At 39.9% G+C, this 20,592-nt stretch overlaps 1 protein-coding gene across 13 annotated transcripts in view; it reads left to right on the top strand.

Moving 5' to 3' along the window:
- Positions 1-20,592, top strand: part of OSBPL6 (oxysterol binding protein like 6) — a 198,344-nt gene that overhangs the window by 120,693 nt on the left and 57,059 nt on the right. For all 13 annotated transcript variants that reach the window (XM_082395628.1, XM_082395623.1, XM_082395629.1 and 10 more), the window contains 3 exons: positions 8,993-9,085; positions 15,977-16,099; positions 19,126-19,179. In XM_082395628.1, the coding sequence (XP_082251754.1) occupies positions 8,993-9,085; positions 15,977-16,099; positions 19,126-19,179 (270 nt within the window). The remainder of the gene's footprint in view (positions 1-8,992; positions 9,086-15,976; positions 16,100-19,125; positions 19,180-20,592) is intronic.

Here is a 20,592-nt window from a genome sequence, read left to right as displayed (position 1 = left end):
ATTTATCTCATAGTAATTTAAACATGTTGTCCAGAAAGTGGGAACTTAGACACTACGTATCTGATAGCAAATATTTGTTCATTCTTTCAGCAAATATTTATGGGTACATATAGGCAAATCATAGATATATCTGCTCTGAGTTTACAGGTGTAATCAAAACAAACCAACTCTGCCTCAAATATACATACATAAATGTTATATATGATTTTTTTTTTTGCTTGTATTATTAGCAAAATCATGGGAATGATTATCACACTGAAAACCTTTGTCTGTTCTGGGTCATTTTAATAGCCTTGTGGAAAATTACAAATTAACTTGACTTTAGTGTCCTTTTCGAGCCATACAGAACTGTTCTTCTGCCTTTTCTGTTAACTCTACATGTCCCAGAGCCTTTGCTCTTGAAGTGGCTTTTAGTGTTTGTCCCTTTTATTTGCCATTCAGTTATAATCGCTGTAATGAAGTATGATCATATTTGCTGGGGTTTTCAGTAGTTTTGTTGCACGTTTGTGAGTAAAGGTAAGGAGCAAGCCCACAGGTAAGTTCTGGTTCTAGTGTTGTGAAAGGCAATCATGGGAATTAAAGAGCTGTTTACTCATATGCCTTTTACCACTTCATAGTCAGGATTGCTGAACTACTCTTGGCTATAAATGGACCACTTGATGGGTCCTGACTGTATTTCTTACAATACAGGGTTTCCAGCAACAGACCACTTCACTGTGGGGTCATAGTTGTTGGTTCTTAACGAGTTTTGTGTTTCTGTGCAGATGCAGGAAGAGTGGAGAATTTGATGACTGCTGGTTCTCCCTTCAGGGTTTCCCAGGTGCGCTGTGTGGAATTTTCCCAGCCACTATTTCTAAAATTTTCTACTTTCATTCATTTTAGTGGTGCTTATATGGAGATTTATTATTAATGCAATTCTGCCATCTTTCAGTGAGAGTAAGATAACTGTTACTATAGAGAAAGTAGTAGAATTACTACTTCTTCAGTCATGGCTTTCTGGCTTCGGTGATTTTAATATTTTATGCTATTCCAAAAATAATAAAAGTAATTCCTTGAAGGACATTATTAAGAAGGCAGCAGGCAAGTCCGTGAACCACTTTTACTGTAGGCATTCAGAGGGATGCAGAATGTGCATTGCCATCCGCTGCTGTTGCTTTCCCACTGGCAGGTATCTAGGGCATCTGTCTCTACTCACTTTGTCAGCTTTCTCTGTAAATTCCAATGCCCTGGTCATGATGTGGTGCTGACTACGGTTGCTAGATTGACCAAGTAACATAATGGCCATGTCAGGTATGGATTCTTTGCTTTCAAAAGGGTACTCAGGTGTGGTACACCTGCAGGGTGTTTGAACACATCTTTCTGTGGAAATAAGAATGCACAATATTCCTGAACATTTATTCTTACAGCATTTGTAACTGAGCTGTTAGCTGCCATTTATGGGATGCCTGCTGTGTGCCAGCATGTAGGCAGCACTGTCATACACTGGGTGCCAACTCAGTGACTTGCAATGTTTTCCAAGCTGGACATTAACATCCCCATTTTACAGATGGAAAACATGGAGGCTGAGAAAGGTTCATGATCTGCCCAAGGCACACGGTAAAAAGCAGCATGGGGTTGGTATGCTTGTCTGTGTGACTGCAAAACTCATGTTCTTTTCTCTGCGTCAGACACTGCATTCCTGAAGTAAAAGCTAGCTGTCTTGCTCTTAGTTTTTGAAACTTGCAAACAAACCTCAAGGTTGTACCATATTTAAGAGTGCTGTAGCCTTTTTTGTTTGTTTGTTTTACTCATTTCTGCCCCTCTGTTTCCATGAAAGGTTGTGGTAGATGTGTTCAGTTAGTCTTGAGGTTAAACACTACTTGAAATTGCTGTAATTTTTTTGTCATCTAACATTAGCTTTAACTTTAGTAGAGGGCAGTATTTAAAAGCTTGGAGTCCAGAGGAGAATCTTGATTTCCATTCCAACTCCAATACTTATTGACTCTGTGTCATTAACCTTACTGTGCCTTTCTCTGTTCAGTGAGCCATAAAACAAATTTAATAGTAATTAGTTAAAGGCTTTTTATGAAGACAGAATGAAATAATCCATGCAAAGCAGAGAGACAGGGATATAGAAAGCACTAAATATTAACTCTCACCACTGTCATCATCATCAACACTATAAAGGTTACGAGTATCACTGAAATAGTGTTGCTATGTCAAAATTAGGTAGAACTAGAAGAGAGACAAGCCTAACAGCCAGAAGCTTGAATAAGAAAATACTTTAGAAGTTTATAAGTCATTTTGGATATTTTTCTTTGAAAATATTTTATGTAATTCATGAATAGAAAAATAGCTTAGATAAAATACCGAGACGAACAATTTCAATGGAGTTAACATTCAGAGAGTAATGGTCCAGTTCTCCTTATTACTGTCTTAAATTTGTACGAAAAGTGAGTCTGTACAGAAGTTGGTAGCCACAACCTAAAATATTTCCAGCAATTCTTTTACATCTTTAAAACGAAATTAAAGTAAACGGCAGGCCGGACACACCAAGAGACCCATTCAGCAGTTCTGTGGACTTTCACTTTGAGAGTCATGTTTCTCTCTGCGGGAGTCGCAACTAAACTGTTCAGCTATTGTTAAATGTCTCACTGTTAACCCACATCTTTGACACCAGGTAAACCAGACTTCAGTCATGTTGGCAGACTTGCCGCTTGCTGCCGAGGAGGTATTGAGATCAGTGGATGCTACCTGGGGAACAAACTTTTACCAAATTAAAGGGCTTCAGTGAAATATGTGTGCTAGACTCCCGGTTTTAAGCTAAGTATGCATCAGTTCTCTCTGAGCAGGGAGAACAAAGGACGGGTGAGTACTTCCACCTTCTCTGTGTGTTCTAAGTTCCTTAAAAAACTGATCTGGAATGAACCTAAGTTCATCAGTTGTCACAAATGGTACCACACTGGTCGGAGGTGTTGATAATGCGGGAGAGCTATGCATGGGTTGGGGCAAAGGGTATATGGAACATCTCTGTACCTTCTCTCAGTTTTGTTGTGGAGTTAAAACTGCTCAAGGGAAAAAAAAAAAAAAGTCTTAAAGAAAAAACACTGACCTGGAAATTAAGTTGTAGTTTTAGTATTTGAAAGAAAACTTGATTTTAAAAGAATAATTAACAGGTTTATGTAACCCTTTAGTTAACCTGCTTATATAATATGTATAACACCTTGAAGGTACGTGGCATGTGTTTCCAAGTCACCGTGAAAGAATATGAAAATAGCCAGCTTGTGAACAAAAGTCCAAAGAAGTACAGCACAAATTTTGATATTAAAGGAAATGTTATGAAGATTTAATTTGTTACTGAAGATGTTGCCACATTATATTTTTTTGTGTTCTCCATTGACCAGTCACAGCTTTAAATCTAATAAGCAAGAGCTCTGTGATTAATTCACCAGATGTTTCTGTTTTAAAAGTCCTTATTTTAAAATGTTTTCAGAAGTTCTGTTCTATTGGAGCTGTGATTTTGATATTTCCAAGATGAAGCTAGAAGGCAGTTTTATACCTGATCTTGTGTTAATGATTGCTGAGGAACTGTTCTCTACAAATTAATCAGAGAGCACTGAAAAATTCTAGAAATTGACTGGCTACAGTACGCAGGGCCTTTTGCTAGGGGTAAAGGGAGTGGGATACCAAGGTGAAGGGGAGCTGGTTCTTACTTTCATGGAGCATCCAGTTGAACTAGAATCCAAGACTGAGTATGACAGATTTGAAAACTGTCTTCTTCATATCTGCAGTATTAAAAACGTAGCATTCAAGTACTTAGATATTTCATTAAAAATAATGAGTGGTTGTGTGTGTAATTACAAAACTTCAGGGATATACTTTTGGCTTTTATTTAAAAACCATGAGTTTGAAGCCAATTCTTAAGGCAGTGGATTAATTTTTTATTATTGGATAGATAGGTTCGAATAATATACAAATATAAAATATACTGCACAAGTTTGTATAAGAGCTTTTGGCTTTTTATCATTATGAAAATTAAATGAAATAGCTTATTTTTTGAAGCTAGTTACATTTATAATAATAGGTATCAGCCGGTAGTTTTATAAATCATGCTTTACTTTTTCAGTAAAGTATATACATATGTTTGTGGTAATAAAAATATTCATGCACTTACTGTATCTTAGTAAACATTTTTATAATTCTCTGTTCCTTGGAAAATCAACAAAATTTGGGGTTTGGGTTGTTCATTCAGTTTGCATGTGTACTATATTATAAATGTTTGAAATGAATGAACCTCTTACTTTTCTTCCATAATATGAACTTTTGTAAAATCGGGTGGAGAAAAGACTAATATTGTGTTTCTTGTGACAGGTACTGCAGTAGGTATTTTACAGATGCTGTCCTGGTTTGTTTGGTCACTAACCCTTCTGACCCACAAAATCCCAGCAACATTTTAAGTATCCCCAGGTCTCTATATAGAGACAAAACTCATTTTTTTATCACACTTTAAATATCCTAAATTGATTTCTGTTTCTGTGGCTTGATTTGTAAATTAGGCGATTTACTTTCTTTCACCTGGCTAAGTTCCTGAGTTAATCCTTTATTTCTTGCCTACATAGTTGCTAAGGTCAAGTTTCTTTCCAAGTTTTGTGTTTCTTACCATGTTTATTTGCTGGGGGGAGGGGGAAGCCGGAGGCAATGTTATGTGTATTTTATTGCCTAGCCATCTGCAAGTGTGAAGATAGAGAAGGATCCTTATGTTATGTATCGTCTGAAAAACTCCACTATACATTAGTGAGAGAATGAGAGTAAAAAAGGCAAATAACATCTTGGTATTGTTATAAAAACAATTTTCACCTTGCACATGCCGTGAAAGGGCCCTGGGGACCTCCAGTGTTCATGGACAACCTTTTGAGAAGCACTGCTGCAGAAGCTAGAGGGGTGGGGAGAGTGAGTAACAGTGGGGTGGGAACTTTGACTTCTTTTATATATTTCTATGCTGTACTTGAATTTTTTATAATGAGCATATATTACTTTTGTCTTTTTTTTTTTTTTTTTTTAAGATTTATTTATTGATTGATTGCTTGCTATGTTGGGTCTTCGTTTCTGTGCTAGGGCTTTCTCCAGTTGCGGTGAGCGGGGGCCACTCTTCATCGCGGTGCGTGGGCCTCTCACCATGGCGGGCTCTCCTATTGCGGAGCACAGGCTCCAGACGTGCAGGCTCAGTAGTTGTGGCTCACGGGCCCAGTTGCTCCGCGGCATGTGGGATCTTCCCAGACCAGGGCCCGAACCCGTGTCCCCTGCATTAGCAGGCAGATTCTCAACCACTGCGCCACCAGGGAAGCCCTACTTTTGTCATTTTTAAACACAAAAAAGAAAATGAAGGGGTGTGAGGGGAGATGATTACATCCTAGAAGGTAATACAATTTTTGCTTCAACAACAATTCTCATTTTAGTTCCTAATTATATGATCTCAGAATAAATCTAAATTTCATATTCAGCTGCTATGTTTTAAATAGGATCCCATACAGAATATTAACATGAACAAGTAAATAATGCAAGTCCCAGGTCATTTGTTCCCATTGTCTTTTTTTTTTTTTTGGAGTATAATTGCTTTACAATGTTATGTTAGTTTCTACTGTACAGCAAAGTGAATCAGCTATACGTATACATATATCCCCTCTTTTTTGGATTTCCTTCCCATTTAGGTCACCACAGAGCATTGAGTAGAGTTCCCTGTGCTATACAGTAGGTTCTTATTAGTTATCTATTTTATACATAGTATCAATAGTGTATATATGTCAATCCCAATCTCCCAATTCATCCCACCCACTCCTTTCTCCCTTGGTATCCATACGTTTGTTCTCTATGTCTGTGTCTCTGTTTCTGCTTTGTAAATAAGATCGTCTATACCAATTTTTTCAGATTCCACATAGCTGCATTAATATATGATATTTGTTTTTCTCTTTCTGACTTACTTCACTCTGTATGACAGTCTCGAGGTCCATCCACATTTCTACAAATGACCCAATTTTGTTCCTTTTTATGGCTGAGTAATATTCCATTGTATATATGTACCACATCATTCAGAGTAATAATAGTAAAGATGATCCAAAATCTTGGAAATAGAATGGAGAAAATACAAGAAACATTTAACAAGGACCTAGAAGAACTAAAGAACAAACAAACAGTGATGAACAACACAATAACTGAAATTAAAAATACACTAGAAGGAATCAATTGCAGAATAACTGAGGCAGAAGAATGGATAAGTGAGCTGGAAGATAGAATGGTGGAAATAACTGCCGCGGAGCAGAATAAAAAAGAATGAAAAGAAATGAGGACAGGGGAATTGCCTGGTGGTCCAGTGGTTAAGAATCCACCTTCCAATGCAGGGGACTAGGGTTCGATCCCTGGTCGGGGAACTAAGATCCCACATGCCACGGGGCAACTAAGCCTGTGCGCCGCAACTACTGAGCCCGTGAGCTCTGGAGCCCACGCGCCACAATGAAGGATCCCACATGCCGCAACAAAGTTCCCGTGTGCCTCAACTAGGACCCAACAGAGCCAAAATAAATACATAAAATAAATATTTTTAAAAAGAAAAGAATTGAGGACAGTCTCAGAGACCTCTGAGACAACGTTAAATGCACCAACATTCAAATGATAGGGGTCCCATTGTCTGTTAAAAATCTGAACACACACTCCCTGTTTTTCTCTCTGTAGTATGCCTTTGCTTCTGACTCTCCCACAAAAGGCGCTGGCGCTGAGTATGTTGATACTCAGTCCCTTGTATCATTTTTCCCTGCTAATTCAAGTGAACCTGGGAATGGAAAGAGCAGAGTCCCATTTAATGCTTAAATTGTCCTTGGACACTTCAGCTGTCAGATTAGGAATTCTCGCTAATCCCTGCTCAACTTTGTATTTGGCCCCAAAACATCTGTTCTTATTTCTTCTGCTTCCTCACAAGTTGGAGAAATAGGAGCAATTCCTAAATCTTTCACTTCAGTTATTCTCTTTCTAATAAATGATTTTAAAAAGCATTCAGGTAGGATTTTAAAAATTTACGATCAGACTTCTTGTTTTCAAGGTAACAGAAATAACCAAAAGCTTGAAAACCTAAAGAAATTAGAATAATTTGGCTCAGGTCAAAGTGTAATTTTCTTTATGAAAAAAACAAACATTAATCTGATAGTTTTCCAGTGAGATATTAAAAATAGAGACCTTAATAAGTAAATAAAATCCAACTTTGTCTATTGAAACAATGAAATGTTATAACTAGAGTAAAAATGTTACATTACATTTTCAGCCTATATCTAAATATTAACTCCATTGAATTATTCCTTTAATGTCTTTCAGATTTATCCCTTCATATAAAGTGCTTAATTTTTTCCAAATATAAAGTAATGTATATTTTTTGCACTAAAAAATTAGAAAAAAATTAAGAAAAAATTAAAAATCATCTATAATCCCACCACCTCTATACAGCTACTGTTAACATTCTGGAATATATTTTGATTATATGTTTAACATCATCATGTTCTACATACTCCTTATAGCCTGATTTTTTAGTTGACAGAACATCATGGCTATTTTTTCCATACCAATAAACAGAAATTCGTGTTGTCACTTTGATTCACTGCATGTTATAGCCTTATAAGTCTGTACTATTCTCATATGTATTAGATTTTTTAAAAAATTTTTATTTATTTATTTTTGGCTGTGTTGGGTCTTTGTTGCTGCACGCGGGCTTTCTCTAGTTGCGGTGAGCGGGGGCTACTCTTCGTTGCGGTGCGCGGGCTTCTCACTGCGGTGGCTTCTCTTGTTGCAGAGCACGGGCTCTAGGCGTGTGGGCTTCAGTAGTTGTGGCACGCAGGCTCACTAGTTGTGGCTCACGGGCTCTAGAGTGCAGGCTCAGTAGTTGTGGCGCACGGGCTTAGTTGCTCCGCGGCATGTGGGCTCTTCCCGGACCAGGGCTCGAACCCATGTCCCCTGCCTTGGCAGGCAGATTCTTAACCACTGCGCCACCAGGGAAGCCCTAGATTTTTTTTTTTACTATAATAAAATAATGCTTTAGTAAGCACATCTGTTCCTATATCTTTCCATACCAATCTGATTATTTCCTTAGGGTAAAGACTTAGCTGTGGGTCAGTGCGGCAGGTACTTTTTTTTCCAGAGACTTTTTAATAAAATTGCAAAATTCCTCTTTAGAAAGACTACCCAATTTATACTCCCTTTCCCCCAACGCTGATCTATTCTCGAATGTAATGGGTTTTTTAAAAATCATTATTATTTTGGTTTTCACTTCTTTGAAAACCTCTGTGGTTGAAGTTGAACATCTTTTCAAATGTTCTGCACAAGTTGCCTGTTCATGTACTTTGCCTCTTTTCCTGTTGGAATGTCATCTCACTGATCTGTGAATGCTGTTTATAGTCTTTGTAAAAGACATCTGCTGCTTATTATATCTGATGAATTGTTTTCTTCTCTGTGCATTTAAGAATTGTCATATTATTATAATTATAATAATTATAATATTATAATATATAATTATCCTATAAGGATTATAAGAAACTCTAGAGACTAAATGGTATTAAGGCTCTGGGCTTTTTGATGTAGACCTTTCTGTTTGTCTCCTGCCATTGGAGAGATGAGCAAATATTTCTATATAAGGCTAATTGTCTAAGTAGTAGGTGTGCCACCATTCTCAGAGTTATAAAAATGTTGAGACATATTCCATGTTTTTTTTTTTTTAATATATGTGTTCTCTGACTCTTTCTCTAAGCCTGAAACCAGGGTTGCAGCAGAAATTCACCAGCAAATCCATAAGGGGAGAAAACAAAATCCTTATCCTCGCATTTTTCCTACAGTTGTTGCTACCTTTGGTCCCCTCAGGAACTTGCGATTTTTAACATAGCTCACTGTTCTTACTGTGATCTGTGTGATCTCACCCCCATGTCCATCCACATGAGAAATGGGTTCTCTAACCCTAGGCTGTATTTCCATGTATTTTCAGAGTATCCACATACTGGAGAGGACTTCTTCCTCTAGCACTGAACCCTCTGTAAGTCGGCAACTGCTGGAACCGGAGCCGGTCCCCCTCTCCAAGGTCAGTGACAGAATGTGTTGCTTTCTCAGATGGTAGGATGCCTGGCCTGTGGCCAGTTGAACAATACCTCTTACACCTGACTCCGCTAAGGTAGCTGTGCCGCCCATTGTAGAGCTGCTCTTTCACTTCTTTCCATCTCCAGTATGTAGGGTTTCTTTGCCCTGCGTAAGGAGGAAAGAGATGAAAGTGTATTTGCTGGGATGTGCAGGGTTACATAGAAACGTCCAGAATTCTCTTTATTTTAAGGGAAAAGGGCAAGAGAAACTCTTGTCATTCCCTGTTGGTAAGACGAGCGAATATTTCTATATCGAGGCTATAGAAAAAAATCACTGGGTCCAGCAGTAACAACAACAACAACAGGTACAATTGTTGCCCATGCACTGCGCACCAGATGCTATACTAAGTGCTTAGCTACGTGATCCCATTTACTGTAATCCTTATGAGCAGTTCCACGCGGTGTAGGTTTTTATTACATTTTACAAATATGGAAACCGAGAGTTAGTAACTTGCCCAAAGTCAAAAAAGCTGCTAAGTAGCAGAGCAGGAATTCAAACTTAGACTTGTTTAAGCTCTACCCCGCCTGCAGAGTAAAACAGTCCCTACCCAGAGGGGCTGTTGTACCTTCAGAGGTCCAGTCCCCTTCTCACATCTGGCCTTCCTAGCAGTGAGCTCTGAGGAGAACCCTGCAGACTACTAATGAAGACCTTTTCTGTTTCATGGAAGCCAGCGTCCCCTCCCCTTCAGCTTTCTCTTCCTCGGACTAGGAGAACATCTAAATTCATTTATGTCTAAAATGCAAAAATCACAAAGAAAAGTCAAGGAGACACCATCCTACTCACCCCCACCCCGTGCTCGATTCCCTGAGATTTTCAGTGGGTTGGCTCTCCTACTGAGAAACTCAGAAAATAGAACGCATGGGGATTTTGAATCCAAATATAAAAACGGCACTTTAATCTCCCCAAAAGGTTAACTTCTAAGTATGTGTAAGTGATCCATCCACATTGCTTTTCCTATATTAAACAGAATCCTTTAGGAAAAGAACGCTCTACTACACTACTATATTGTAGAATACAGACATTTGTACCTCTTTACACTTTGAAGGCATTACAAGCTATAAAGTTTATTCCGTCAGACAGGAGTAGACTGCTAAACTAAAAAAGGGGAAGTTATTAAACTATTTAACAAAAACTTAGAAATGAAAAATAATCTTATTTCTATTTGAATGGCAAACAGAGAATGTCTACTTGGTAAATATGACGACTAATCTCTTTGAAACCTCAGTCCTCTCTTATACACAGCTAAAGGACAGAGAGAATAAATATTGATTTAGGGGTGACGGACAAGGCAGCTAACATTGACTGAGCACCCACTTTGAGCCAGGCACTGGATTAGTACATACATCCTCTCGGTCAGTCCCCAGCTTGTTGAAGTGAGTACCGATATCATTCTCATTTTGTTGATAAGGAAACTGAGACTTGGGGTATGTATAAGTAAGTTGTCCAGAGTCAGATAGCTGGGAAGTATGTGACATTTAGAGCAGTGGAAACAGAGGAAGGAAGACTTGGAGAATGAGACACAGAAATGGAAAGGAGAGGTGCTGGTATTAAAACAACAAGTAGGGAGCGACACATACACATGACTTGCTCTGGCCACTCCTGGCCCACCAGCTGCATCTCCAGCTTCTTGGGCATTTCACTTCACACTCCAGCTGCAGGCACCTGCATGCAGTTCCCTCCGGCCATGCTCTTTCTCTCTTCCACTGTTGGGCACCTCTTTCTTCCACCAGGCCTGCAGGGATGCTGTCCTGCTCCCTTCCCCTTTCTTCATTTAAATAAACTCCAACTTCTTTTAGATTAGGCCCACAGGAACCCTTTCTCAAGCGCTGCTCATTGTCTCCCTCAGCCCCAGGCTGTCTTGTGTAGCCCGTCTCTGTACTTACCACACTCGTTACTTTATTTCACATTCTTCCTTTATGTCAGATTCCCTAGGACAACCTGAGACTGAGCTTAGGGTGCCTGTGATTTATTGAAGAAGAGCCCTTAGGAGGAAAGGGGTGAGCGAAGAGGTTAGGACAGGTGTCGGTGCTGAGCAAGAGGGGGTTCCAGCTGGAGTCCACCCTCAACCTGATCCCATGGTGAGCTCTGGAGCATGAGTTACGTCACAGAGTTGGACTCACCCTGAGGCAAGAAGGACTTTTCATTCCCTCTGCTGTTTGTACCCTTGTGTCCTTCAGTCCTTGAGAGCTATGGGGAAGGGTCATGCTACAGCATAATTTCCCAGGTGTGAAGGCCCCAGCTTGGCCAAACAGCAATTCCTGGTAGAAGAAGGAAGCTGTAGCCTTAGCAGTTCACAGTGCTCACAGCAGCTGGGGCGTGGGTCCACTGGCCTAGTACAGGGATCTGGGTAGGGCACCAACAGTATCCACTTCCCATTACTCCTCCGTGCAGCTGCCCGCTTGGACCTTGCTGTACAACTAATACTCTTTTTTTTTTTAAATTTTTTAAATTTATTATTTATTTGTAAATTTATTTATTTTATTTATTTATTTTTGGCTGCATTGGGTCTTCATTGCTGTGTGCGGGCTTTCTCTAGTTGAGGCGAGCGGGGGCTACTCTTTGTTGTGGTGCGCGGGCTCCTCATTGCGGTGGCTTCTCTTGTTGCGGAGCACGGGCTCTAGGCGCACGGGCTTCAGTTGTTGTGGCACGTGGGCTCAGTAGTTGTGGCTCGCGGGCTCTAGAGCGCAGGCTCAGTAGTTGTGGCACACGGGCTTAGTTGCTCCGCGGCATGTGGGATCTTCCCGGCCCAGGGCTCGAACCCGTGTCCCCTGCATTGGCAGGCGGATTCTTAACCACTGCGCCACCAGGGAAGCCCACAACTAATACTCTTGTTGTGTTTTTGTGTTAATAGATAACACATCTCTTGGGACCCAATGAAATCAGAGAATCCCATCCAATCCAGACACCATAGCATCTCACCATCTCTCAGCCCCTTTGAGAGAAGATGGGCTTCCTGGGCACTGGTTGGTGGTGGAAGAACATTGTTTGAAGTACACATACTCCTGTCTCAGGATTTTTCCAGTTTCTTTGTTTGGTGCTTTCACCTCCTAAAGCATTCCATGTATTCCCCGCCCACTCACACACGCACAGAGAATATACCCTTGAGAAAGGAAGTGTCTCTGGTTTTTTCAAATGAACAGACTGGGGCTATAATTAGGTTACTTTCTGTTTTTAGGTATTGTTATTACATCAAAGGTCTTTTTAAAGCTTCTGTAATAGCAAAAATGTTTGTATAATCTGATTCAAGTACTGATGTGATCACAGTAGGGCTTTTGACTCTGTTTCTAAGTAAACCTATGAAAGTTGGTGGCTTTTAAGCAGAAAATTAATATCAATTGAAATTATGAAAAAATTATTCAATTTTCAGAAAGTAATTTTAGCTTTCTCAAGATAGACCTGGTCTACTAAGTATAGAGATGGATTGTACTAAGTCCTGGGATGGGATGTTTCATTTCTTACACACCTTATCTGTAACATTTTCATCAGTATTTATTTATTTATTTATTTTAAAATTTACTTTATTTATTTATTATTTTTGGCTGCGTTGGGTCTTCGTTGCTGCACGTGGGCTTTCTCTAGTTGTGGCGAGCAGGGGCTACTCCTCATCGCGGTGTGCGGGCTTATTGCGGTGGCTTCTCTTGTTGCAGAGCGCAGGCTCTAGGTGCGGGCTTCAGTAGTTGTGGCACGTGGGCTCAGTAGTTGTGGCGCATGGGCTTAGTTGCTCCGCAGCATGTGGGATCTTCCCGGACCAGGGCTCGAACCCATGTCTCCTGCATTGGGAGGCGGATTCTTAACCATTGCGCCACCAGGGAAGTCCCCAGTATTTATAATTGAAGTAGAGAGAGTTGTTTGTTCTGGCTTTATCCTTTGCCTTTTTGTCTGTTTGACAGTTTATTTAACTATAAGAACTATGTTAGGATTCTTTCTAATTTCTTTTGGTGGGTTTAGTAATTCTGCATCAGAGCGAGTGGAATTATTTGTTCAGAGCTGCTGCATTTGTGTTTAAAAAATACATTTTAACTTCTTGCTTTTCCTATCTTACTTATCTGTACACCACCCCCCCCTTTTTTCCCTCTGTGGTTAAATTCCCAAAGAAGAAAAAAACTGCTGTGATAGAGATCAGTAGTCATAGCTCCACAGGGACAGCTACTACTACATTCTGATTTTAATTAGAAAAAAATTCAAAAAGCATTTGTGCTTATTATTAAATGTTTCCATTTTCATTAGTAATCCAGAGTATTCATCATATATGTACACACACACACACACACACACACACACACACACACTAAATCAAAGATGAACACTAGCCTTCAGATAAGATAAGATCTAGCCAAAAATAAAAATGCGATTCTTCTGGAGATGGTATCTATGGATGGGGCTACTGAAAATAGAAATATCATTAAATACAGGTGATACCTCTCTAAGAACAGAGAGAGCACTAATGAATATACGTACACATATATAGAGAGTTATTCTTTTAATTTCTTGATTATACCAAGGCTTTCTAAAAGAAATCTATAGAAATCCATCACTTTTATGGACTAAAAATCCATCATTTTTATCTACTTTGCTGATGAGAGTAAAAAGCCAAAGATACTGGACTTTTTATGAGAGCCTACTATTTTCTTCTATTATTCTAACATTATTTATAAGCAATGCTCACCTGAATTGAATTGCAATTCATTATTAAAAAATGAAAATTCCAAAACACTCTACTTTGTACCCCTGATGATAATCCCTTTTATCGTCAAAAAAACATGGTATAGAGCCTGAAACTGTCTCATCAGAAATATATATATATTTTTTTTTTTAAGTAAGAAGTGGATTTATTTAGAGAGATACACATTCCATAGAGAAATATACATTTTAAAATTACTGTATCTAATTAACAGTTAAGACCAATCACAGTTTCCAACAGTATACAAGTAGAAAATCACTTTAGGGGTTGTTCTCTTATGTTAAGGGGAAATTTACAGCTCCTTCAAAGGGTTCTTAATGCTGCCAAATGAACACTGGTAGGTGCGTTTCTGTAAGGGCTGTAGTTCATTCACTAGGCACCCCTCAGGGATGACCAAGCAGATGGAGAAGTAACACTGATCCCACATTAGTTCTCAGGGCAGTGGTGGTTGTAGGGTTGGGCTTAGATAGGGTAGAAGCACGATGCTGGCTTTAGAGGGCTCTTCAGAAGCCAGGAGTATCTCCTAGGCTTAATGATGTTTTGCATGAAGCAACGTTCAGCCACATCTCCTGGAAACAATTTTCTGTGAAAATCCCACTCTATTTACACATATTTGGGCTTAGACTTGACTCGGCCATAGGGCAAGCAGCTTCTGAGATGAAAGGAGAAGACAGGGGAAAGAGGCATGGATGGCAAATACACAGCCCTCTCCCCTCCTGCTCCTGTGGCCGACGTCGGTAACCGATTACGGCCCCTTCGCCCCTGGGTCCTGTCACAGCCTCACAGTCCTGCAGCAGGTTCTGGGCCACCACCACCCAGACACTGGGCCAGCAAGTCCAGCGGCCCCGAAATGGAACCCACTTCCATTCCCGTTGAAGCCTTTGTGCTGTGGTCTAAAGATGATTTCTGATAGAACATGTCAGAAGGCAGCTTCCTGAGTCAGTTTGGGTTGGGGCGTTCTGCAGAGGGGCCCGCCCTGATCCGTGGAGCTGCATCCGTCTTTCCAGAGCTGAGGCAGCCGAGCAGGTTATGCTGAGGGATTTTGCTTTCTTGTGCCATGGGCAGGATTGCAGCGGTTGTGCATGGATGTGACCTCGTTGTTCCTGCCTCTACTTTGCTTGATTGTGCCCCAAGCCTGAGATCTAGAATATGAGTGTTTGCCAGGTCAGCGGTTACTTTAGAGCTGCGTGAGCCCTTAGAAATCACCTGGTCCAGGGATTTTAAAACCCAGGACGTTGCTAAGAAACAGGTATCTAACATGGAAGCAGACCCAAGGGGGACTGTGGTAAACTGAAGACGGGCAGCCGTCCTTCAGGGCAGGCCCAGCGTTGCCAGATCTTAGGCTTTCACAAAACACTAGAAATTTGGATTTTTAAAGCCTGAAATCCTCTGATTTTTAAAATGTTGACAATTCATTTTTAAAACTTTTTTTAACACCATAGACGAATAAAACGTGTCTTTTGGAAGAGGGAACCATGATTTAGTCTGTTTTTAACAGAGGAGGGTGATAGTGTGGACTCCAGAATCCCAGATTTCTGGCTCTTTCATGGGCTCCCAAGGGTATGTGTATCTCACGATGTGTGTCTTCGAAGCACGGACTTCTTGGTGGGTGTTTGGCAAGTGGGGCATTTTATGCTCACTCTGAAATGCACGCAGCCTCACGGAGAGGAACCATGCCCACAGCGCTGCTCTTCAGCATAAGAAGTCATGAGCCACTTAAGCTGCTGCAGCCTTTTCATTTCATTTCATTTCTACAGAAAACCAGGCCCACACACTAATTGAACATGTTTCACCAAAATGATCTTATTTTAAAACTTTAAAGTGCTTCTGTGCCCAGAGATGAAAAATGTGTCTGGAAAAATGCATTTTAAACCTTGTGAATGCAGGCAATCAAAAGTCCGTTCTACCCCAGACTCCAACTCTATCCAGCTCATCTCTGATGGACCCGCATACCTCCAGGTGTACCCGGAAACTCGTTCTCACTTCAATTATAAGTGCATAGCTGGGTCTGATGTTAGAATTTGCTCCAGAATGTTGTTCATACTTCTGGTGGGTTGAGTATTGCTTCAAACGCAATTTCTACTTAAGAATCTGCTTTAACTGTGTCATCAAACACTGAGAAACATGTGATTTGTTTTTCTTCTTTTCTCTCAGGAAGCTGACAGCTGGGAAATTATAGAAGGGCTGAAAATAGGCCAAACCAATGTCCAGAGACCAGACAAACATGAAGGCTTTATGCTAAAGAAGAGAAAATGGCCTTTAAAGGGCTGGCACAAGGTAACATTTTCATCATATTCATCTTCAGATCATCTTCATAAATAGAGGCTCTTATTTGGTGTCATTAGGTGGGAAACCAAGAATACAGTTGTATGTGTAAAGCTAGTCTTCAAGGCCTTGTTTTAAGTATACAGGCTGCAACCTATCATACCTATTTAAGTCTGAGATCTGTAATGTCTGTATGCAGGGAAAAAATATTTTACATGATATTTAAAATCCAGTTTGGACATATTTTTGTTTACTCTGCTTTTTTTAAACTTAAATTAGTATAAATATGTTCTTATTAAATATTCTTCTAAATATGAGATTTTATAAAATGCAGGCATGGCTTCCATTGGATAGATTTATACTAATTCCATTATTGAACCAGTTCCCTATTGCTGAATATGTAGCATATGTCTAATTTTTTATTGTATGAAGTTGTGATGAACATTCTTATACACGAATTTCCATTTAAGTCCTCGGGATAAATTCCTAGAATTATTGTTACCAGTGCAAACTAAAGATGGAAAGTCATTGATCTTGGAAGTTTGTTTACTGCCTTTTAACGTATATGGTTTATTCCTCTCTACCCAACTCCACATTCTTTTTCCATCTTCCAGTTTTAATTATGGAGAAAATATTTTACACTATATTGTTGCAGTTACCGGAGTAGCAGGAATTCTGGATGCTTAGGAGAAGAAAGTTGTCCTCTATTTTCAGTATAAGCCTTTTGGTAGACCACCAGTATCTTGTCTGAAATCACTGAAAGAACAGGTTCATTACTTGCCACATCTGCTGATGGATTTCATCTCAAGGCAGATGGATTTGTGGGCGCAAATGGCAGGGTCGTGGCTGCCCATTGACCCAAAAGGGGAAGTTACGGATTATAACATCCTTGAGGAAATATATTTTTTGCAATTTAAGAGAAAGATTTAAAAATTAACACTTGGGAAATGTTGCCCCAACCCCCTACCTCTGAGGGTAGAATAAAAACCAGTCAAAGAGTCTTCTTCCCTCTCACTTGTCAGAAACCTTGGCAGTCTCCCCTGAACCCATAATATTATACCAGTGCCAGGAATCTCTTTCCACCCTTGTTCTTTCTTGGATTTTGGCCAACTGGCCACACTCCTTCCTGGAATCACCTTTGCCTTTCATTCTGACCTTACCACTTTGCAATTCCTCAAATCAGTGGCCTTGCTCATCTCTTTCCCTGTGACCATCCTATAGGTTATCCCTGTTAGAATTCTTTGATAGATAGGAATGGACGAGTGGAAGAAAGGGGTCCAAGAAACACATTTTATATAAACTGCTAACTTTAATTAAGCACTCTCAGTCCACATTTCAGCAAAAGTGGCTGTGGTTCAACAGCAACTCTTTCTGGACCTTCCCTTAGAACATTTTGCTACATAAGCAATAGGAGGTTCTCCCTTGCATTGCCTTTTCTCTTGGTCTCTAATACCATCAGATATTTATTCAAGCATCAGCCCATTTGATTGCCCAAGTCATAGGCAATCACGTGTTTTTCAGCTATAGAGATTCCTTCTTCCAGTGCTTACTTCTTCCCCCCCACCCCAGAACCTATAACAAAGGGGTTACAGTGACCTTCTGTGAGTTCTGTGTAGGGTGTCTCCAGGCCTGACTGCCTGTCACCTCAGCAGCTAAGAGTTCCTGAGTCACATAACAACTTCCCAGCAGAGTAATTTACCAGCCACAGAAAGACTCCCTGCATCTGTAGAGACTAGAGGAGGACACTGGACCCATTGTTTGATTGGGTCCTGGGAGCTGTTTGTTCTCCAGTCAATTTTACATGGAAAGGAAATCAACAGCAGAGAGTTCCTGAGGTTTGTGGAGCAAAAATGGCTAGATTCATTTGGACTGGACCATGAGTGTCTTGAAAGAGACAAAAACTGCCCCAAATATATATATTTTCCCCTTAATATAGTTCAGAAATAATTTTTTTTAATTTATTTATTATTTATTTATTATTTATTTTTGGCTGTGTTGGGTCTTCGTTTCTGTGCCAGGGCTTTCTCCAGTTGCGGCAAGTGGGGGCCACTCTTCATCGCGGTGCGCGGGCCTCTCACTGTCGCGGCCTCTCTTGTTGCGGAGCACAGGCTCCAGACGCGCAGGCTCAGTAGTTGTGGCTCATGGGCCTAGTTGCTCCGCGGCATGTGGGATCCTCCCAGACCAGGGCTCGAACCCGTGTCCCCTGCATTGGCAGGCAGATTCTCAACCCCTGCGCCACCAGGGAAGCCCCAGAAATAATTTTTAATCTCTTTTACGAAGAGTGGATTGCAAGTATTTTGCTAAGTGGAGATGCAAGCATACTGATAAGGCTACTTTTTAAACTTTCCAGATAATTCATTATTCATAGCTCCAGTCCACTGGCTTCTGTTAACAGACATGCGCATTTTCAGAATTATCTGTGGCAGCCAGGGAGATTCAGGAGCTTATCTCCAAGGTGGAAAATCCCCTGCAGACAAATTCCTCACAGAATCACTGTGACCTAACTCAGGTTATTTTCATTTCTCACTTTCAAAAACACCCCACCGTGATTCATTTAGAAAGTCTTAGTTGCAGGCCCTGGGATTCCTCCCTCCCCGCCCCCCCACCCCTGACACCCCATTAAGAAAAACCGTGGTGATGGGGGAGTTCCCTGGTGGTCTAATGGTTAGGATTCAGTGCTTTCACTGCCATGGCCTGGGTTCAATCCCTGGTCAGGAAACTGAGATTCCACAAGCTGTGCGGTACAGCCAAAAAAGAAAAGAAAGAAAGAAAAACAGAAAAGAAAAACTGTGGTGAAAGATTTCATCCCCATTGGATTATGTATAAAAGAACCCTACTAGGTAAATAGTATGGAACTCGAGCTAAGATTTCCTTACCATTTCATGTGACTGACCGTGGCCAGGTGCACTGAATTCAAATACATGAAAATGATCAAACATACTGATTACTAAACGACAAGCAATGTTAGACCCACACTTGTGAATGTTTTATATAATTCAAAATACTGACAATAACTGGGGATTGTTTGGTTCTTGCAGCGTTTTTTTGTCCTGGATAACGGAATGTTAAAGTATTCAAAGGCACCACTTGATGTAAGTAGACACAAAGATTGGTTTAGAGTTCTGCTTGAAGTGAGTAACCACCACAGTGTATAAGTGTTGTGCCATAGTTACTAGCTGTGTGCATTGCTGTGCCCGTAAGATTTAACAAATGTTGCATGGAAGGTGTGTTTTACGCTTATGCTCAAGCTAGCATAAAATCTCAAACTGGTGCATGAAGATTTAATTTAACTATTGTGATGTGTGTTGTTAAAAACAGAAGCTTAAACCTAAAAGTCACCAACTAATAAAAATCACCCTTTCTGTCTTAGAGAGAAAACCCAAGTAGGCTTTTTTCCTGCATCTCTCAATAAACTATGCTATATGTGCTTTTTTTGAGATTTAAAGCAACATTTGTTCTTACTGAAGTCTTTTTAAGACCTATCTTATGAACTTCATTTCTGTTTCATACATTCTTTTATCTTGGGCATCCCAACTTAAAAATTATTCAAAATTATACTTCTTTAATATAAAAAGTCATTGTTTGCATGCTTAATGGTTATGCATGGAAATTTTCATCTGTTCAGACACAAACCCAAATCTCACTTTAGCTAATAGTTGCTGTTATTCAAGTAATGGTTTAGTCAAAGCCATAGAAAAAATTTCCTCTGACTGGTAGAGATGGTAATGGATAATGGTAGAGATAATGAAATATTAAACATTGAGGCAGAAAGAATATTAACTAACTTTACTAACAAATCAGATAACCCTGGCTATATATCTAGAAAGTTCATATTAAAATATTTTTGAAATATAGCTAGCTGAGTAGAGAAATTAGACCATTGCAGACATAGAGACCATATAGTAGGAAGGTTTTTATATAATGGAAGGTCAGAAAGGGAGAGTAAATTGATTTATGTATATAGGACAGGCTTTAGAATTTAAGATAATAGCTTTATTTTTCTTACAGAGATAATAGGGCAGAGGTTTAATGGATGAGATAATCTTTCTAATATACAAGGACAATAGGAAATAGAACCAAAAAATAAGTGTTTTCAGCACATAAAAAAAAAAAAAAGTCATTGTTTGCATACAAAACTGGAAAATGCTCTCCTTCTTATCATTGTATATAAGGTACGTAACAGAGGGCTCAGATTTCAGTTCCGTCCCCAGCTTCTTCGTTGAATCAGCTGTGTGTCCTTGACCAGATGAGGGCGGCCAGAAGGAAGAGCTGGCTGCTCCGTGCACTCTGTACTGCTGCCCAATTTTGCCCCAGCAGCAGTCTTCTAGCTGATTACTTGGGGATCTTCTGGGTTGTAGGTCAAAGATCGACCATAGTTATTTTAGGAACCAGTAAAGATACTTTTTTAGGATATAAACTGTGCAATCTAGAATTATGAAGTTATGCCAAAAACAGGAATGAGATGAATAGTCTTACTTATTGAAATTGGTATGAAGTCACTGCAA

The sequence above is a fragment of the Balaenoptera borealis genome (genome assembly GCF_965194805.1).
Source record: "Balaenoptera borealis genome assembly, chromosome: 6".
Classification (NCBI taxonomy): domain Eukaryota; kingdom Metazoa; phylum Chordata; class Mammalia; order Artiodactyla; family Balaenopteridae; genus Balaenoptera; species Balaenoptera borealis.
This window is presented reverse-complemented; position numbering and strand designations above follow the sequence as displayed.